General features: G+C 36.7%; 1 protein-coding gene and 1 pseudogene across 1 annotated transcript; one reads left to right on the top strand and one right to left on the bottom strand.

The window, feature by feature from the left end:
* Nucleotides 1-1,356: 1,356 nt before the first annotated feature.
* Nucleotides 1,357-3,296, bottom strand: LOC137945194 (ferritin-like catalase Nec2; annotated as a pseudogene).
* Nucleotides 3,297-5,352: 2,056 nt separating this feature from the next.
* LOC137943960 (proteasome subunit beta type-4) lies at nt 5,353-15,516 on the top strand. Its single transcript, XM_068789415.1, has 7 exons — nt 5,353-5,461; nt 5,529-5,593; nt 8,839-8,915; nt 10,552-10,681; nt 10,788-10,947; nt 11,036-11,221; nt 15,269-15,516. Exons 1-7 carry the CDS (start codon nt 5,456-5,458, stop codon nt 15,380-15,382), a joined length of 738 nt encoding a protein of 245 aa, XP_068645516.1. The 5' UTR covers nt 5,353-5,455; the 3' UTR covers nt 15,383-15,516.
* The last annotated feature ends 550 nt before the right edge of the window (nt 15,517-16,066 follow it).

The following is a 16,066-nucleotide window of genomic DNA, read 5'->3' as shown; positions in this document are numbered from 1 at the left end:
ACTATTCAATGATAGGATTTTGATTGAATGGAGCTAATGGGGAAGATATGCTTTCAACCTGAAGTAGTTACTTGTGAAATCTAGTTTTTTTTTTGCCCTTTCTACCCCTATAATCCAACATGAACTAAACTTCCATAATGGCAAGAGTAGAGCCATGCTACATTTGGGGTATGGGTACCCTACAAATCTAGATACCCTTTTACAAAGTTACCTATTTTAGCTAAAAGAAGGGAAAAAGACAATAATAAAATGATGCTTACTTAAAATAGTGAATAGAGCCAATAATATAGATATGCTACATTTGGGGTATAGATCCCCTACAACTCTAGATTCTCTTTAACAAAATTACCTATTTTAGATAAAAGGGGGGGGAAAGACAGAAATAAAACGAAAGAAAGGTAATAATAAAACGATGCTTACTTAAATAGTGAATAGAGCCAATAATATAGGTATGCAGCTTTTGCATTAATTGGTATAAAAAAGTACTCAATGTGAGGCATATCAGCTTAGGGTTATGGCCATCGGTAATTTGGAGAGTTGGAGTACCAAATTGAGAGTCCAATAAAGGACTATGCAGCTTTCTGGCCAAATTTTAAAAAGAATGGGTTTTCATTCCTTCAATTACCCCTTTGTTCAAGTTATGTTTATACTAACATACTCTTAGGGGTGGCACGAAGCTAAACTAGTTGGCAAACTGTTCAAACTCGACTTAGTTCAGTTTTTACTTGAGCTCACCTCAAGCTCAAACTTGAAATAAGGCTCGGTAAGTATAACAAGTCTAGTTCGAGATTTTTCAAGTTCAGTTTGTTAGTTTGAGAGTTGACTCATTAATTTTATTTTTTTTATAAAAAATTTTTTTACTCTAATTGTTCGCGACAATTTCTTATTTAGTTGGTTGATAGTTGCTTTTATTTACCTCAAACCTCAAAGACAGTCGATTGTTCAACCCTTTTGGGTCTATCAATATCAAATGTTGTTGTTTGTTAATGGAATAAACATTATTGATGAAAGTGTTTTTTTTTTAGGTCTATTAAACTGGTTATTATATATTAGTATGTTCCATTGTAAAGTCATGGACTCCTTTGTGATACCTTGCAATTCAATGGTACCCAGACCGTACCCAGACCGTTACAATATTCTCTTTATTTATTTATGATTTTTTTTTATTATTAAAATTTTAAATATGGGTTGGTAAAGAAGTGCCCGAATCACCGTGTCCTGATCCGATTCCACCGCCAGAAGCCCTGCTGCAAGCTGCTATATGCATAGATTCACCATGTTAATGCATTTTTTCTAAGCTGTTTCTGAATTGGTTTTCTAATTAAATCATGAATTGTGAAGCTGGGGATTGGGGGACTATACAAGGATGGAGAGTTGCTGGAAGAGCGCGCCTACCGTTCTGATGGAAGAGTCATTGAGGAACTGGGCTGATCCGACATATCCAGTAAGACCAACGTTAAGGGATGAGATAAGAAGTGAGGAGGAAATCAACGTCGTTCAGATAAGGATTAAAGGGTGGGTGGAGAGTTTCACCAATGGCGTCGTTCATTATTCGATCAAAGTTGGCTGGGCTCAAATCCGTCGATGGTCTGGGAAACCCTCCCACTGCTTGCTGAATTGCCCTGCAATGTGTTAAGAAAACAGAGTTAAGCGTATAAGACGTAGTGAAATATTTGAAACTCGCCCAGCAAGCCTGAACCTGCAGGACAATGACATTAAGGATGGTGGAAGACCCACTCCGATAATCGAAGAAGGCGTTGAAACAGATTGACTGGTCATAAAAAAAAGGTACCACAGGTGTTCAGGAGAACCTCCCATTGCTAAATCTGGAGCAACAGTGTCCAAGCCATGGCCTATAGCACCGAACAAGAAGCACTCTCCTTCCAAGTATTCTAAATTCAGCGCGAGTTGAAGCAAATCAATATCACAAGGATCTGGAACTTGGGCATTGGTTCAGATGAGACGTACAAGAAGAAAGAAGATGAAGACCAGTCTCATCTTAATTCATTTATGAAGAACACGATCAATGAAATGGTGAGATTAGTACCCACATATACAAATTCAACAAAGCATGGGAGTGACACGTGAAACGATCAAGATACCATTTTTGCATGACCATGGGACTGAATTCTGCTACCATAAGGCTTCTGGAATTTGAAAGATTTTTGAAAGTTTTATCTCCCAACAACTAATAAGATTGGAATTCTTCTCATCCAATCAGGTCTTCCAACTAAGGCGGGCTTCTCATTAGATCATGTTCTCTCCCCAATAAATGTAGGTCATGTTTGGTAGCCATAGAACAGAAATGAAAAAAATAAAAGAGGAGAAAAAAGTCAGTTTTTATTGTTTGGCTGTAGAGAATCATTGAGTGAAAAGAAAATAAAAGAGAAACATAATTTCTCTTTTAATTATGATGTTTTGTCTCCTCAAATGATGAAATTTGGAGAGAAAACAAAGAAAGAGAAAGAGGGGATTTTTTTTTATCAAACTCCCCTCTCTCTCTACAACCTTGCCCTATTTCATAATGAAGTTTTGCTTCGACGCTTCCTCTCTTTGCAAGCCATTTTGCCAAATAATTTTTCATCAATCTCCTTGTTGGTATGTCTCTCTTTCTTTCTCTTACTCTCCTTTATGTGATCTCTCGCAATATCCTTTATGTGATGACTCTCCCTTGTGTGTGTTTTCTCTCCTTAAGACCAAATTTTTTGTCTCCCTCGTAGCTATCTCACATGATCCTTGTCTATGGCTTCTCTTTCTCAAATTTGATATTGCTCATGCAAGGTTATGTGATCCAACTCAAGCATGATCGAATTATTTTTAGATGATCCCCTTTTTTACCCAAAAAACTCTCTTTCCTACCAATATTTGCTTTCATCCCTTGTACTTCGTCTTCCAATCGGTTGCATCCTTCACAATTGAAACAATAGTTGTTTGCTCTCTCTTTTGGGATACTCCTAATCTCAAAGCTACAAAAATTGTGAATCTTTTGCTACTGACATACATGCATATACAATTTATAATGACCCCACGAGGACTTGTTAGTATTTCTTCTTCTAGCATTAGAAAACCCCTACCACTCTTTGTACAAGAATAGTGGTTACATATGCAATATTAAAGCCTTTGCAAGTTGCCATAGCTTGACAATTTCCGTAAGATGCGGGATTCAGTGTTGTGTAAACATTTGTAGAGTTTGGTTGAGAAAATTGGATTTAGTCAATTAGTGTGAGTTGTTGTGGCTGTTTGAAAACTGTTTGGAACCCTTATTGATGCAAGTTGTTTAACATACTTCTTGCCATGCCAATGAATTCCTCATTATTCACCAAATTTGAGTTTGAATTGCCTTAACATTGTTCTATTTTTGTTGTTGGATTTTTTTTTTATTAATTTTATTTGTTAAAGTTATTTTGACAAAACTAGAATTTTTTACTGTTTGGACCTCGTGCATAGTAATTGACTAAAATGTCGTTGTTTTATTGTTACTTGCAAGTACAAATGTGCATCTTTATTAGAGGTTAGATGCATTTTGTTCTTAATATAATATAACATTGCGGTTTAAAAGAGCTTTGGTGGATTTATTGCAGATGTTGTTGTTTCTATTGACCAGGTAGTTGATTAAAATTTATTTACAATTTGTATGAACATTTTATTGTTTTTCAATCTAGCTTTATTTCTATTTCTATATCATGCATCTTTTTGTTCATTTTAGAATCATAGGAGTACAAGCAACAATTGATTTTATGAGGTTGAATAGGAATTTGCTACAATGAGTATCCATCCATAATGAAAAATGTTTGTGTCATACAAGCTGCAACCTAGTAAAATCCATGTTTTTCAACCATTGTAAACTCCACTCAAATTTTTATGTAGTCATTTTTTCACACTTAATTTGCATATCACTCTCAACTGTAGCCCTCGTGGGCTAGCAACATTCTTCAGTCTCGTAAATATGGTTTTGCTTTTAGTAATGAAAGTAAGTATCTTTGTTGTTCAAGCGGTAAGAAATACTAGGCCTGAACCCTAAGAAAATCAATTTTTGGTGACATGTACAAAGGAATGCATGCCTCTGTAAAAGCTATGTAGAAGTATATCGCCATAGAACTACTACTCATGAACAAACATTTTATTCTTTCCAATAGGCTCCATTTTGAGTTCCATGAATGTGCCAATCTTAAATTCATTGTGAATTTCAAAAACCAAAGAATGGTAAAAGAGTGAAATATTTGTTTTGTTGGAATTCTTTACTATCTTAAAACAAATGCACCAGAGCTTGTACTGAAGTATTTAATAGTAGTAGAGGTGAATGCATGGAGACGAGGGTATTATACCTTGGGAAGATGCTAATGAACCCACAACTTTGCAATGTAGCGGAGGAAGCTTGTAGTGCTTCAGAAATCAGAAATGCAGTGGCAATGTGGTCGGTCTTCAGAAAAATCATAGATAAATTAGTTTTCAAATCACCAACTACGTGAAATTCCATAGATGCGTTGTAATTTTGTTTTGCTTTCTTTAGATGGTATTTATTTTGAATTTTTTTTTTATAATAATGGTAGTTTTTTTAGTGTACATGTTATTCCCAAAAAAACAATCCAATGTACTTTGGAATGTCCTTACTATAAAGATTGTATCAAAAAATTTAATGGATAATTTGTCTTATTTTGATTTTTTTTATAATAATGGTAGTTTTTTTAGTGTACATGTTATTCCCAAAAAAATAATCCAATGTACTTTGGAATGTCCTTACTATAAAGATTGTATCAAAAAATTTAATGGATAATTTGTCTTATTCCTATTGTAATTTTCTCAATAAGGGTGTTCAAAGTTATATTAGAGAATGGTTTAAATTCACTAAGATCTATCTAACACTTATTAGTATTATTTTAATATTTATGGGTATTTTAGTTATTGTGTTTGTATTTTTTTAAAATTAATTAGAACAAATACATGTGTATTTTATAATGAATTTATAAAAGTATTTCTACTATATTTAAAAGAATTTACTTTGTGGTGTCACCACATATTTCCACTATACTCCCATTTGCATAAACCATTTATGTGGGTTTAGAGTCCAATTCTCATGGGTATCTTTAACAGTGGATTCAAATGAATTTGAAGTTCAAGTTCATGGATTCAAGTCTTGACTAACCCCAATGGAGTATTTTAACAGACTTGGATCAGCTAGAAATGGTCTGGGGTTGGGCTTATTGTCAGGCAATTCGGCGTCCGTTCTTCTCCCTGTTGGCCGCTTGATTAGTTAGATATGGGCCGGAGCTGGGCTTATTGTCAGGCAACTCAGCGGATCTGTTCATCTCCCTGCTGGTCCGCTCTCATTTTGTAATAAGAGTTAGGTCTTAGACTCTCGGGTAGGTTGCTTGTGCTGGGGGTCAGTGATTAACTATTTAACTCCGACATCGAAGACGAGAAAATTTTGCGGTAGTTCGGGCATTCGTCTCCGAGGATGAATGTAAGATCTTCAACTTCCATCTGTTTTTTTCCTCCAAGTTCTGTAACACATTCTTTTGTTCTTGCAGTCGTCTTTCTCATCTGCGGCCAAAAAAGGTTCAGAATGCGTCAAAATCGATTCAGAAAGGACACTGTAAGTACTCAGTTAGGCTTTAATTTTTGACATAGGTAATTAATTGGCTGAGGGGTGAAGTATCGCAAGCGGAAGGGGAGATCGACTTTACACTAAAATCTATCGATTTGATATGCCTAATAAAATGGCATCAGGATTCCCTTTTATGTGGCTTCAAGATGTTTAAAATTTTTTTATCGGTTTCATTTGGGGTCGGAGTCAATTCTTTGGTTGTTATGAGTTGGTGCTCCAAAAAACTTGGTCCATCTTGGTGACTTTGGAATTATTATGACATTCATGATATTTGTGCGGCACTGTAAGTTCCATGGTCTCACGCTTCTAGATCAACTAATAGTTTCGGGGATACTCTCGCAAAAGGAGTTGAGAAACAATCTCTTGTTGTTTGGTGGTTCATTTTGTTGTTAATGGGCTATAGGCATTGCATGTAACTTTGTATCTTTCCTCTCCCTCTTGTCAAATTTTAGCTTCACCATTTACCACATGCATCTATAACAGAGCAGTCGCTTAGGCGGCTTCTAGTTCTGTGAGTAATATACTTCTCTAACGTCATTTGTTTAGAAGATCTATTCCCAGGCAGGCATGGAGTATGATTTTGAGTAAAACATGCCTCCATCTTCAGTCAACTTATATTCTCCTAAGTATACCCATTAAAGTTACAACTTTATATTCAATTTTAGAGTTTCTAAATTATTTTTTGTTTTGCCTCCGTATTTGAAGCCTTTTTATTCAGACTGATTCAGATTTGTTGATTTATGCTCTAGCGTTTGCCACTTGCATATGAAAGTTGGCCATTTTAATTAGATTACTCTTAAAAAGGAATCAGCAAAAACAGAAAATTGATCATTCAGTTTGTTGGAATCTCCAACTTTTTACTTATCAAAATAGGATTTCTATAGTTTAGAATGGCTTTTGGTTGGACTTCGGCTGGGTTCTTTTCCAATAAAACAAAGAAATTTTCATATATTGGATGCATATGTGTGGGTCTCGTATAGTTCATTAAATCAAGAGGGAACAATTATCAGCAGGCCAAGTAATAACTGATACGGTGAAACTATGTGATGATTGCGTGCAGTGAATTCACGAAATATTTGGTTTGCATTTTTTTTTTAAACTACTAAGTTTATGTTGATTTAGGGAGCCAAACATTATTGCTCTGTGTTGTTAGGCGACTCGCCTCATCTTTTTGTTAATTATTTTTCCTTTTGTGTCTGCTGAATGTTCCACAAATTAACGATCAAATTGGTCTTAGCTTTAGTGGATATAAATGGGTAATAGAGATTGTCTTTTCTTAACTTATGGAGGCAGCCATACGAATTTAAAAGTTATGGAGTTGGCCAACCGGAGTTGATGGATGTTGTGCTGCCTCATGAAAATGTAACTCATTAAATAAATGTGGGTTGGCTGACATAGATATTACTGTTTTGAGCATTGTCTAGGGGATTCTTGCAAAAAATGTGAAGGTATATTCTACAAAACAGCTCCTAGACTAGCCATGCTTTACAGTGCAAAATGTTGGGCAATCAAGAAACCACAATAACAGAAATGGAAGGTGGCAGGGATGAGAAAATCTTGTGGTGGATGTGGTAGCAAAACTTTGAATAACAAAGTGATAGATTGATTTACTTAAATGACAAATGGAATAGAACAAATGGACATGAAAATAAGAGATAATTTTTTAAGGTGGTTGGGCATGTTCAGTGCAGATTATATCAGTGCATAAATGAGGAAGGTCTTGTAATCTTATGGGTAGACGAGACTGACGGAAGTAGAGGAGAAAATTAGTTGTATGGATGGAAATTGTGGGGAAAAACTTGAAAACGTAGTAACGTAGCAATAGAGTTAGCTGAGTATGGAGGAGAACAGATGAGGAGAATTCATGTTGCTGCCCCAGAATAGTAGGTAACTTGCTAGAATTATGCTACAGATGAGGAGGATTCATGTTGCTGCCCCAGAATAGTAGGTAACTTGCTAGAATTATGCTACAGATGAGGAGAATTCATGTTACTGCCCCAGGATAGTAGTTAACTTGCTAGAATTATGCTATAGTAGAGGGACACAGTTATGGTGACCATGATGATGAAGAGCTCTGCTTAACATAGTACTCTATAGAAGCTGAAGTATTCATGGTAGAGATAAAGGTGTTTGACAAATGATCATGGGAGATTTTGGTAAGGCTTGTACTTCTGTTCCATTATTTGAGAGTCTGTGTCCTCTTTAATCAGCATAATTGAGAAGCTTTTGTGTGACATATGGTAGAGATAAAGGGGTTTGGAAAATGGGTGCTTTAGTAACATTTTAACTTTCTGCCTGCTGACTGTTAGAAAAGAGATTTAAAGGGGTCCATTTTTCCAAAGGAGGGGGAATATCCTTTTTCTTTGGACATCTGTCCAGAGGAAAGTGCCTTTGTTCCAAGCATGCACTTGTTTCCTGTTGCAAAATTCCTAAATTTTTTGTAATCATCATTTTGTTTTGTAAGTAAAAAATATCACTTCGTTTAATTTGTCTGCAATACTGAATTATAGATAGATGCACCATTCTAGAAATTACTTTTGAAATTTTCATTTGACAACGTCTTTTCTTTAATTGGATTGCAATTATGAGCATGCCATCACACCCTACAAGTGGAAAACAAGGCAGCTGATTCATGCCATACCTTCTTATTTTCTTTCTAGCCTTTTTTCTTTCTAAGACTCATTGGTTGGTGATACTTATTGTGTAGTGGGTAATATGTATTGTCTTCAGAGTGCCAAAAGTGGTTGTGCCGGGCTTCTCTGTTCGTTTAGGCACAGAAAATGAATCAACTTTGTTAACTTTTGAATATGATGGACACCATGGTAGTGAACCTTAGCGAAGGTCACAATGTCTACTAAAAAAACTGGAAGAAGAAAAAGAAAAAAAGCAATTTTTTCTTATCTTTTTTTGCATTCCTGTGCTGTATATTATCTCTTCTCTTCATCTCTGCTCTTCATTCATCTTTTATTCTTTTTTTATCCTCCTGTATGTTGATTCCCAAGAATATTCAACATGAATTGAGAAGTTACAGAAATATAGAGAAATAAGTTAGAGATTGTAGTGTATACAAGCTAGTTTCAAATTTTATTACTTCTAGCTGCCGATATATCGCGCCTTCTGCACCCTGTTTAAGGACAACATTTTTCTCGAAAATTCATTTAACATTTTGATGATAATCTCCAAAATTTTATTTGTAGAGAATCTATATAGGCTTAACTTCTAGAGCTTTGCAGGTACCCTTATGTCACTGGTACATCAGTAATTGGTGTCAAGTACAAAGATGGTGTTGTGATTGCTGCTGATATGGGAGGTGCGTAAGAATCTCACTGTAAAGCTGGTTACTTTAACTTATTTTAAATATTGTGTTGCAACTAATAACATGTTTTGTCAAGTGAAGCATTTGCAAAAGGTGATGTGATATTAAGTTCCTTGCCATAGTAAAATAATTTTTGAGAAAGTGTCAATGGAAGTTCATGTTAATAATAAGGAAGAAGAAGAGGCACTCTTTTCTCAAAAAAAAAAAAAAAAAAAGAAGAAGAAAAAAGTTACAAAAGAAAGAAAGAAAGGAGTAATAGAGCTGTTTGCTTGCATTTCAAAAAAAAAAAATATAGCTGTTTGCGTTCTTTTGTTTTCATTTGTCTAACCATAAATATAGTGACTCCAGCATCATTTAAAAATAAATACATAAATAAATATAGTGACTCTGTTGTGGTTTTAGCCCGCTTTAGAAGACTATTATCTTATCGGGAACTTGATTGAAGAAGCACAAAACCCCCAAAGAATTCCTTATAGCTCCTATTGAAGCTCCTAGAGCAGTATATTTCGTTTACAATCACATTTGCACAAATATACAAGTAGCAAGAGTCATGGAGATGAATAGGTGACGAAGAAAATTGAAATTTTAGGAAACAATTGTCAGGACTAGTGCCAAAAAAGTAAGAGGGAGTTGTTTAGTGCACATTTTCAGTGCGGATCTACTAGTGAAGTTGCAAGAAGGTTTTTTATTAGTGTCAATTGAGGGACAAGAATGGGAGAAATGATGAAAGATTTAAAGACGGGCATCTACCAATGTAACTAGAACATTCTTTTCGTCAACCCTAATGGATAAGACTTGGCTGCTACTGCTGCAGATGGTGATGATGGATTTTAGATATCTATGTAAATAATACTCGATTGAGTTCTATGTGAAAAAATTTTCATGTAAAAGATGTAAACTAAGAAAAAGCATCATTTCATATGGAGAAGTTTGACAAAATAATTAGGATTTGATAGCTTGCTCAGGAACCTTGGGCCTGCTGGTGGATTAGGAATAGTTGGTGCTTCTTGTCTACTCTGCCCCCTTCGGAAACGATGTGTGCGTGTGGCCGAGTTATGTGCTTATCCCTGAGGTTAGAGATTTTTCTCTAACAGATTCACTGCACCCCTCTATGGTTATCAGCTAAGCTTCAAGGAGGAAATTTCCCCCAAGATATATTTTAATGTACTTTGTGATGAGATTGTGGACATATTTTTTCGATTGCTCTGGCTATGATTGCACACCACTAGGAGTGTTAACATTGTTGTGGATACTTTGGCTGGAAAGCCACACGGGAACAACTTCTTGTTGGTATCTTCATTTATTATCTTTTTCTTCTTAGTTTGTTTTCTTGGTTGTTCTTTACACCTGCTTGTCATGTACTTTCTTATCATTAGTGAGCATTCTTAATAAATTCTTCTCTTTATTATAGGAAAAAAGTTTTTTGTTCCTTTCACGTATATCTTCTTGGTCAGGTGCTGTATATGGGTGAATTTTTTTATGTATTCTGGTTGGAATTCTTGTGTTTGGACAGAAAATTTAGTCGTTTGAAAATACGAGTTCCTTGAACATGATTGTTGACTTTCTTAGTGTTAAAATTGCTTTAATCCTGTGACTAACATTTTTTGGAAATTTATTAATATATTTATAGGATCCTACGGATCAACTCTTCGATACAAGAGTGTGGAAAGAATGAAACCTATTGGTAAACATTCTCTTCTGGGTGCAAGTGGGGAAATAAGTGATTTCCAGGAGATACTGCGTTATCTTGACGAGCTTATGTAAGTGCATGTTCCATTTAGATTTTATTGCATATTTTAAAGATCATCTAATATACTTATGTTCTTTATATAACCATTTATTTTGTCCATCTTGCTACCTTGCCAGTCTGTATGACAACATGTGGGATGATGGCAACTCATTGGGACCCAAACAAGTTCACAACTACTTAAACCGAGTAATGTACAACAGGAGAAATAAGTTTAATCCTCTTTGGAATGCACTTGTTCTTGGTGGAGTGAAGAACGGGCAGAAGTATCTTGGCACGGTAAAAAAATCATTTGATTAAGATTCCTTGCAACATTTGTTGGTTGGGGTACTAAACATGATTGGTGTGTTGGGAATTCAATTTCCAGGTTAACATGATTGGTGTGCATTATGAGGACAACCATGTTGCAACTGGATTTGGAAATCACCTTGCTCGACCAATTCTTCGTAATGAATGGCACGAGGACATGAACTTTGAGGAAGCTGTTAAGTTAATTGAGAAATGCATGCTAAATCTCATATACCGGGATAGATCAGCTATCAACAAAATTCAGGTGATTTTTTCTTGTTTATCTTTTGTGCTTGTCATTGGGTATCAAAGGTTATAGAGGATTATTATTTAGAACACATGCAACTGTACCTGTGGATGGGATTATATCCCTTTAAAACTCATAAATAACTATATCTAAATACAGATTAGATACCAATGTTGTTAAAACTGACTAGAGAGGCGACTGGGGTCAGTAAATTTAAAAAACCAAAAAATGATTGGGGGAGAAGTACAAGAAGACAGAGGGAGACTGAGCTGCACCCTTCCACCTTTCTGTCTGCAGGGGAAGGGCCCCCACGTTCCAGTCCACTGTGTAGGAATCCACATGGCAGAGGGGAAGGGTTGGGGGGCCTTTCCCCACCTGCAGAAGAAAGGAAGGGAGCCGCTTCTCCATTGACCGAGGAAAAGGGGGAGCAGTAGCGATTCCTTTTGTACTGATGGGGGGAGAGGGGCACTCCCCCTCCTCTTCCTTCCCTTCTTGGGGAAGGAGGCAGGAGCTCCTTTCCCTATTGTTGACGAAAGAGACTTCCCCTGTCCCCTCTTTCTGTGTCGAGTAGGAAATTTCCCTCATGCCATATCAGCCCAGTTAACCAGCAGGGTCACCCAGTTCGCCAATTAAACGGGAAAATCTGGTTGGTTTGTCAGGTTTTACAGGTTTGTAACTTGCAGGAGACTAGGCCTTGTTGAACATGGTTCAACTGGCCCATCCATTTCAGCTTTTATATCATTGTTAGATACAAAAGGTAATTATTTTTAAATAGTTTAAATACTTATCCTGAAGTGGACCCAATAAAGTTTTATAGAATTTATGAAAGAAACTTCGAATTCATGTTGAATTAGAATTTTTTTGAATTACATAGAAATAATAATTCTAAATAGTTTATATTATTAGTCTTAAGTTGCTCCATGAGTTTATATGGCATATTGAGAAGTAAGGGGATGATTGTTGTATATAATAGATTTTCTTCTTACATCATATAAGCTTTTCATTGGTAATAACTTGTTGGTATTCACTGTTGGTTGAAGACCTGGTGATAGTAAAAAGATGTAAGATGCAGGTTATGTAGTTGATGTTCTCTATTTTTTTTCTTAACCCTTGTCTCAGTTAGATAGGTATGCCAAAAGGATAGCTTGTGAATAGTTGAAAGTCTTGCAGCCAGCAATGCAGATAGAATTTTTACCCACCTTTTCGTGGGGTTTTGTGTTGATTTTCTTGATCTTTTTTAGGGATGGCAATGGGGTAGATTACACATGTGAAATGCCCCGGATAAAGTGAGAATGAGGTTCAAATTTTACCCCAAGGGACGGTTTGGGTTTACCATAAAAGAGCTCTTGTTGGGATGGAGCAGTGGTGGGGTTACTCAGCGAGACGGACCACCCCATGGGGTAGTGTTGCATTAATGCCCCTAGAATAGTTATCATAGTCGTTTGAGATTTATTTTAATATATGAAACAAATGAGCATTTATGTGTGTGAAGTTGGATCTAAGGCCAATCCCAAAATGACTAGCCACTTAGGAAACCTCTTCTGCCAACTAATAAACTCAAGATCTTTGATCTCACTAATCCATGTGAAATTATTCCTTAACACTCTCCTTACATGTGTTGGCACGTGGATATGTTAAGGAATAATCCCACATAGATTAGTGAGATCAAAGATCTTGAGTTTATTAGTTGCTAAAAGAGGTTTCCGAAGTGGCTAGTCATTTTGGGATAGACCTTGGACCCAACTTCTAATAGTATCAGAGCAAGTACTCGTATGTGGGCCTACACCTAAACTATCCATTTGTAGAGCCACAAAAGAGGGCCTACACCTAAACTCTCCAATTGTAGAACCTCAAAAATGGTCTACACCTAAACTATCCACTTGTAGAGCCACAAAAATGGTCTACACCCAAACTATCCACTTGTAGAGCCACAAAAGAGGGTCTACACCTAAACTATCCACTTGTAGAACCAACTTTACATGGTATCAGAATAGGTACTCATATGTGGGCCTAACCTAAACTATCCACTTGTAGAGCCACAAAAAAGGGCCTACACCTAAAACTATTCACTTTTAGAGACAAAGAGGGTCTATACCTAAATTGTCCACTTGTAGAGTCACAAAAAGAGAGCCTACACCTAAATTATCCACTTGTAGAGTCACAAAAGAGGGCCTACACCTAAACTATCCACTTGTAAAGCCAACTTTACATGGTATCAGAACAGGTACTCATATGTGGGCCTAACCTAAACTATCCACTTTTAGAGCCACAAAAGAGGGCTTACACCTAAAACTATCCATTTTTAGAGCCACAAAAAAGGGCTTACACTTAAACTGTCTACTTGTAGAGCCACAAAAAGAGAGTCTACATCTAAATTATCCACTTGTAGAGCCACAAAAGAGGGCTTACACGTGAGGGGGAGTGTTAAGGAATAGTCTCACATGGATTAGTGAATACGAAGGTCTTGAGTTTATTAGTTGAGAAAGAGGTTTCCTAAGTTGGCTCGTCATTTTGGGATGAACCTTGGACCCAACTTAACAATGTGAATACATTGATGCAAATAATTGCAAATGTTTCTTGTCTTCTTGAGAAAAGACAAGGCATCAATCATTGCCTCTTTCTTGAAAAAAGAGCATCCATTCTTGAGATCTATTTTGTGACAGTGTTAATCACATTTACAAACATCTGGTCGTGTTTACTCTTTTTTTTTAACGTTCATCCTGTTCTCTTCTTCTTCCTTTATTCAATTTTCTTTTTTAAAGAGACAAAAAGTAGGGAATGGGGGGACGCCCCTCTTTCCCTTTCTGTTGCATGAAAGGTGATGAGAGATGAGTTACTTTCTCTCCTCCATTGTCCCTCTGGAATGGGGGGGTGGGGGGGAGTGCCAAGTTGGTGGTCACTCGTCACAGATTGACTATGTGGGAGGGGAAGATGCCCTTTCTTTCCATCTCTGCCTTCTGGGGAAGTTGTGCTGGATTACAAGGCAGTGAAGGCATGTGGCGGGCTCTCCGTCAACCCCATCAGGGTTACAGGTTGACGGGTAGAAGTAGTGGCCAGGATCAGGTTTCCCAAGACCTGACCTCATCCTAACCCATTACCTTCCCTAATCTCCTTCCTTTGCAATTTTTTTCGCTGTTGCATTCACTTCCCTTATTGATCTTTATTCAGTCTCCACTATAGTGCATATTGATTCTATCAGGTGTACACATGTTTCTTTGCCAAAAAATTCAAAAGAATTTTTTTTTGGATGCTTATAAGGTAGGTGATGAAACTAGTAATTTTAACTGGTGCTTATGTATTGGCCTTTGCGTCAGTGATCACATAGGGAGTGTGAGGTCTTGGCTTAAAAGTCTCCTCTAGTGGTAAGGGTGTGTGTGTAATTATCATTCATATATATATATATATATATATATATACAAAGAAGGTATAGGACTTTATAAATGTTTTTTTTCTGATTTACAGGATTTAATTTTAGTTTTGCTATAGGGGGTGCGCTTGGTTAATGGAGTTTGATTTTCAACTAATTTATTTCATGTGCTGCTTTTGTCTGTCTTTTATTTAAAAAAAAAAAAGCATTTGGGTTGCATGAGGGAGAACCATTCTTGTGTCAGAGCTCGGGTTTTCTTACCCAGAATTGGACCCGACCTGGGTTTGTCAGAACTCAGGTTGGGTCAGCTTGGCAAGTCGGAAGGGTGAGTCCGACCCCCCAACCCTACCTTACCTGATAAATATCAGAATCGACCAGGCCAAGTTGCAAGTTGACCTGCCGGGTTCGCAAACCATGATCAGAACTTCCATAGTTTATATGGTCGCTTCTGAAATGTTTTGATTGGATAGTTTTACCATCTGCACCTTTTGTGCAGCTTATTCATTGGGTGCTCCTGTTTGGCTTCTGCTTTTTTTTCTCTTTCGTACAGTTGAGATTGCAATCTTAGAAAATGAATCCACACTGTCACTTATATACGACCAGGCGACCATGGTTTGATGCAAATTCTGTTTGTCAGTGCATCATATACAGGAGTGAGGTCTATCATCTTGATATTAAATGTTCTTTTCGTCACACAGGTAGCTAAAATAACAGAAGAAGGTGCTACTATGGGTCAGCCTTACTCTTTGAAGACATTTTGGGGGTTTTCAGCTTTCAAGAATCCAACTGAGGGTGCAGTAGGATCGTGGTAGTTTCATCAGATATTTCTCGACCGCATATGATATCAGATTGTCTTTAAACAAAGTTTAGCCTGTGATTTTCCTTATACGCTGATGAGTTGATTCTGATGAATTGCAACTTAGCTGTGCGTATTTCATTGTGTTGATCATTGGGGAACAGATCTTACCCTTAAGCGTACTGATTACAGAATGAGCTAGAGATAATGATATCCTGACTTTCTTTATGATATAAAGTTTTCGATTATTATAAATAACGTGGCTTACTCAAGTGAGGTTGAATTATTCATGACAGCCACATGCTGGTTGGACCCAGCATAGCGATGCCGGCTTAATGGAGTGGATCATATTAAGTGTCCTTCGGCTGCAAATGTCATCTGTTTGTTTAAACGTAAGGGTAGATGGGGGATGGAGGCGTGGACACCTCCGACAAAGGCTCTTATCTCTCCAACCTTTTTTTGTTGCTTTGGTGGAGGGATATTGTTAACAAATAGCAAATTTTACTAAGAAATATCCCATAGGTTATTCTGATAAGCTTTATAGAGTACAGTTCGAGTTGACCCATAGAACTATAGATTTCATATTTGAACTTATTGTGCCGTATTCAGTGACAAGATTGTGAATATATAAGACGTATTATATATCTATGAAATTTAACTTATGTCAACTCCGACATGTTCTGTATAAATCTATTGTTTA

The sequence above is a fragment of the Aristolochia californica genome, unplaced genomic scaffold (assembly GCF_029961685.1).
Source record: "Aristolochia californica isolate CCGP_79_NKW_82.1479 unplaced genomic scaffold, dmAriCali1.0.hap1 SCAF_1, whole genome shotgun sequence".
Lineage (NCBI taxonomy): Eukaryota > Viridiplantae > Streptophyta > Magnoliopsida > Piperales > Aristolochiaceae > Aristolochia > Aristolochia californica.
The sequence above is the reverse complement of the archived record's forward strand: the minus strand, read 5'-3'. Positions and strand labels throughout refer to the sequence as shown.

Coding starts and splice junctions, on each gene's coding strand:
- LOC137943960 (XM_068789415.1), top strand. Junction 5,594..8,838: donor ATCGATTCAGAAAGGACACT/GTAAGTACTCAG, acceptor AGAGCTTTGCAG/GTACCCTTATGTCACTGGTA. Junction 11,222..15,268: donor CAGCTATCAACAAAATTCAG/GTGATTTTTTCT, acceptor TTCGTCACACAG/GTAGCTAAAATAACAGAAGA.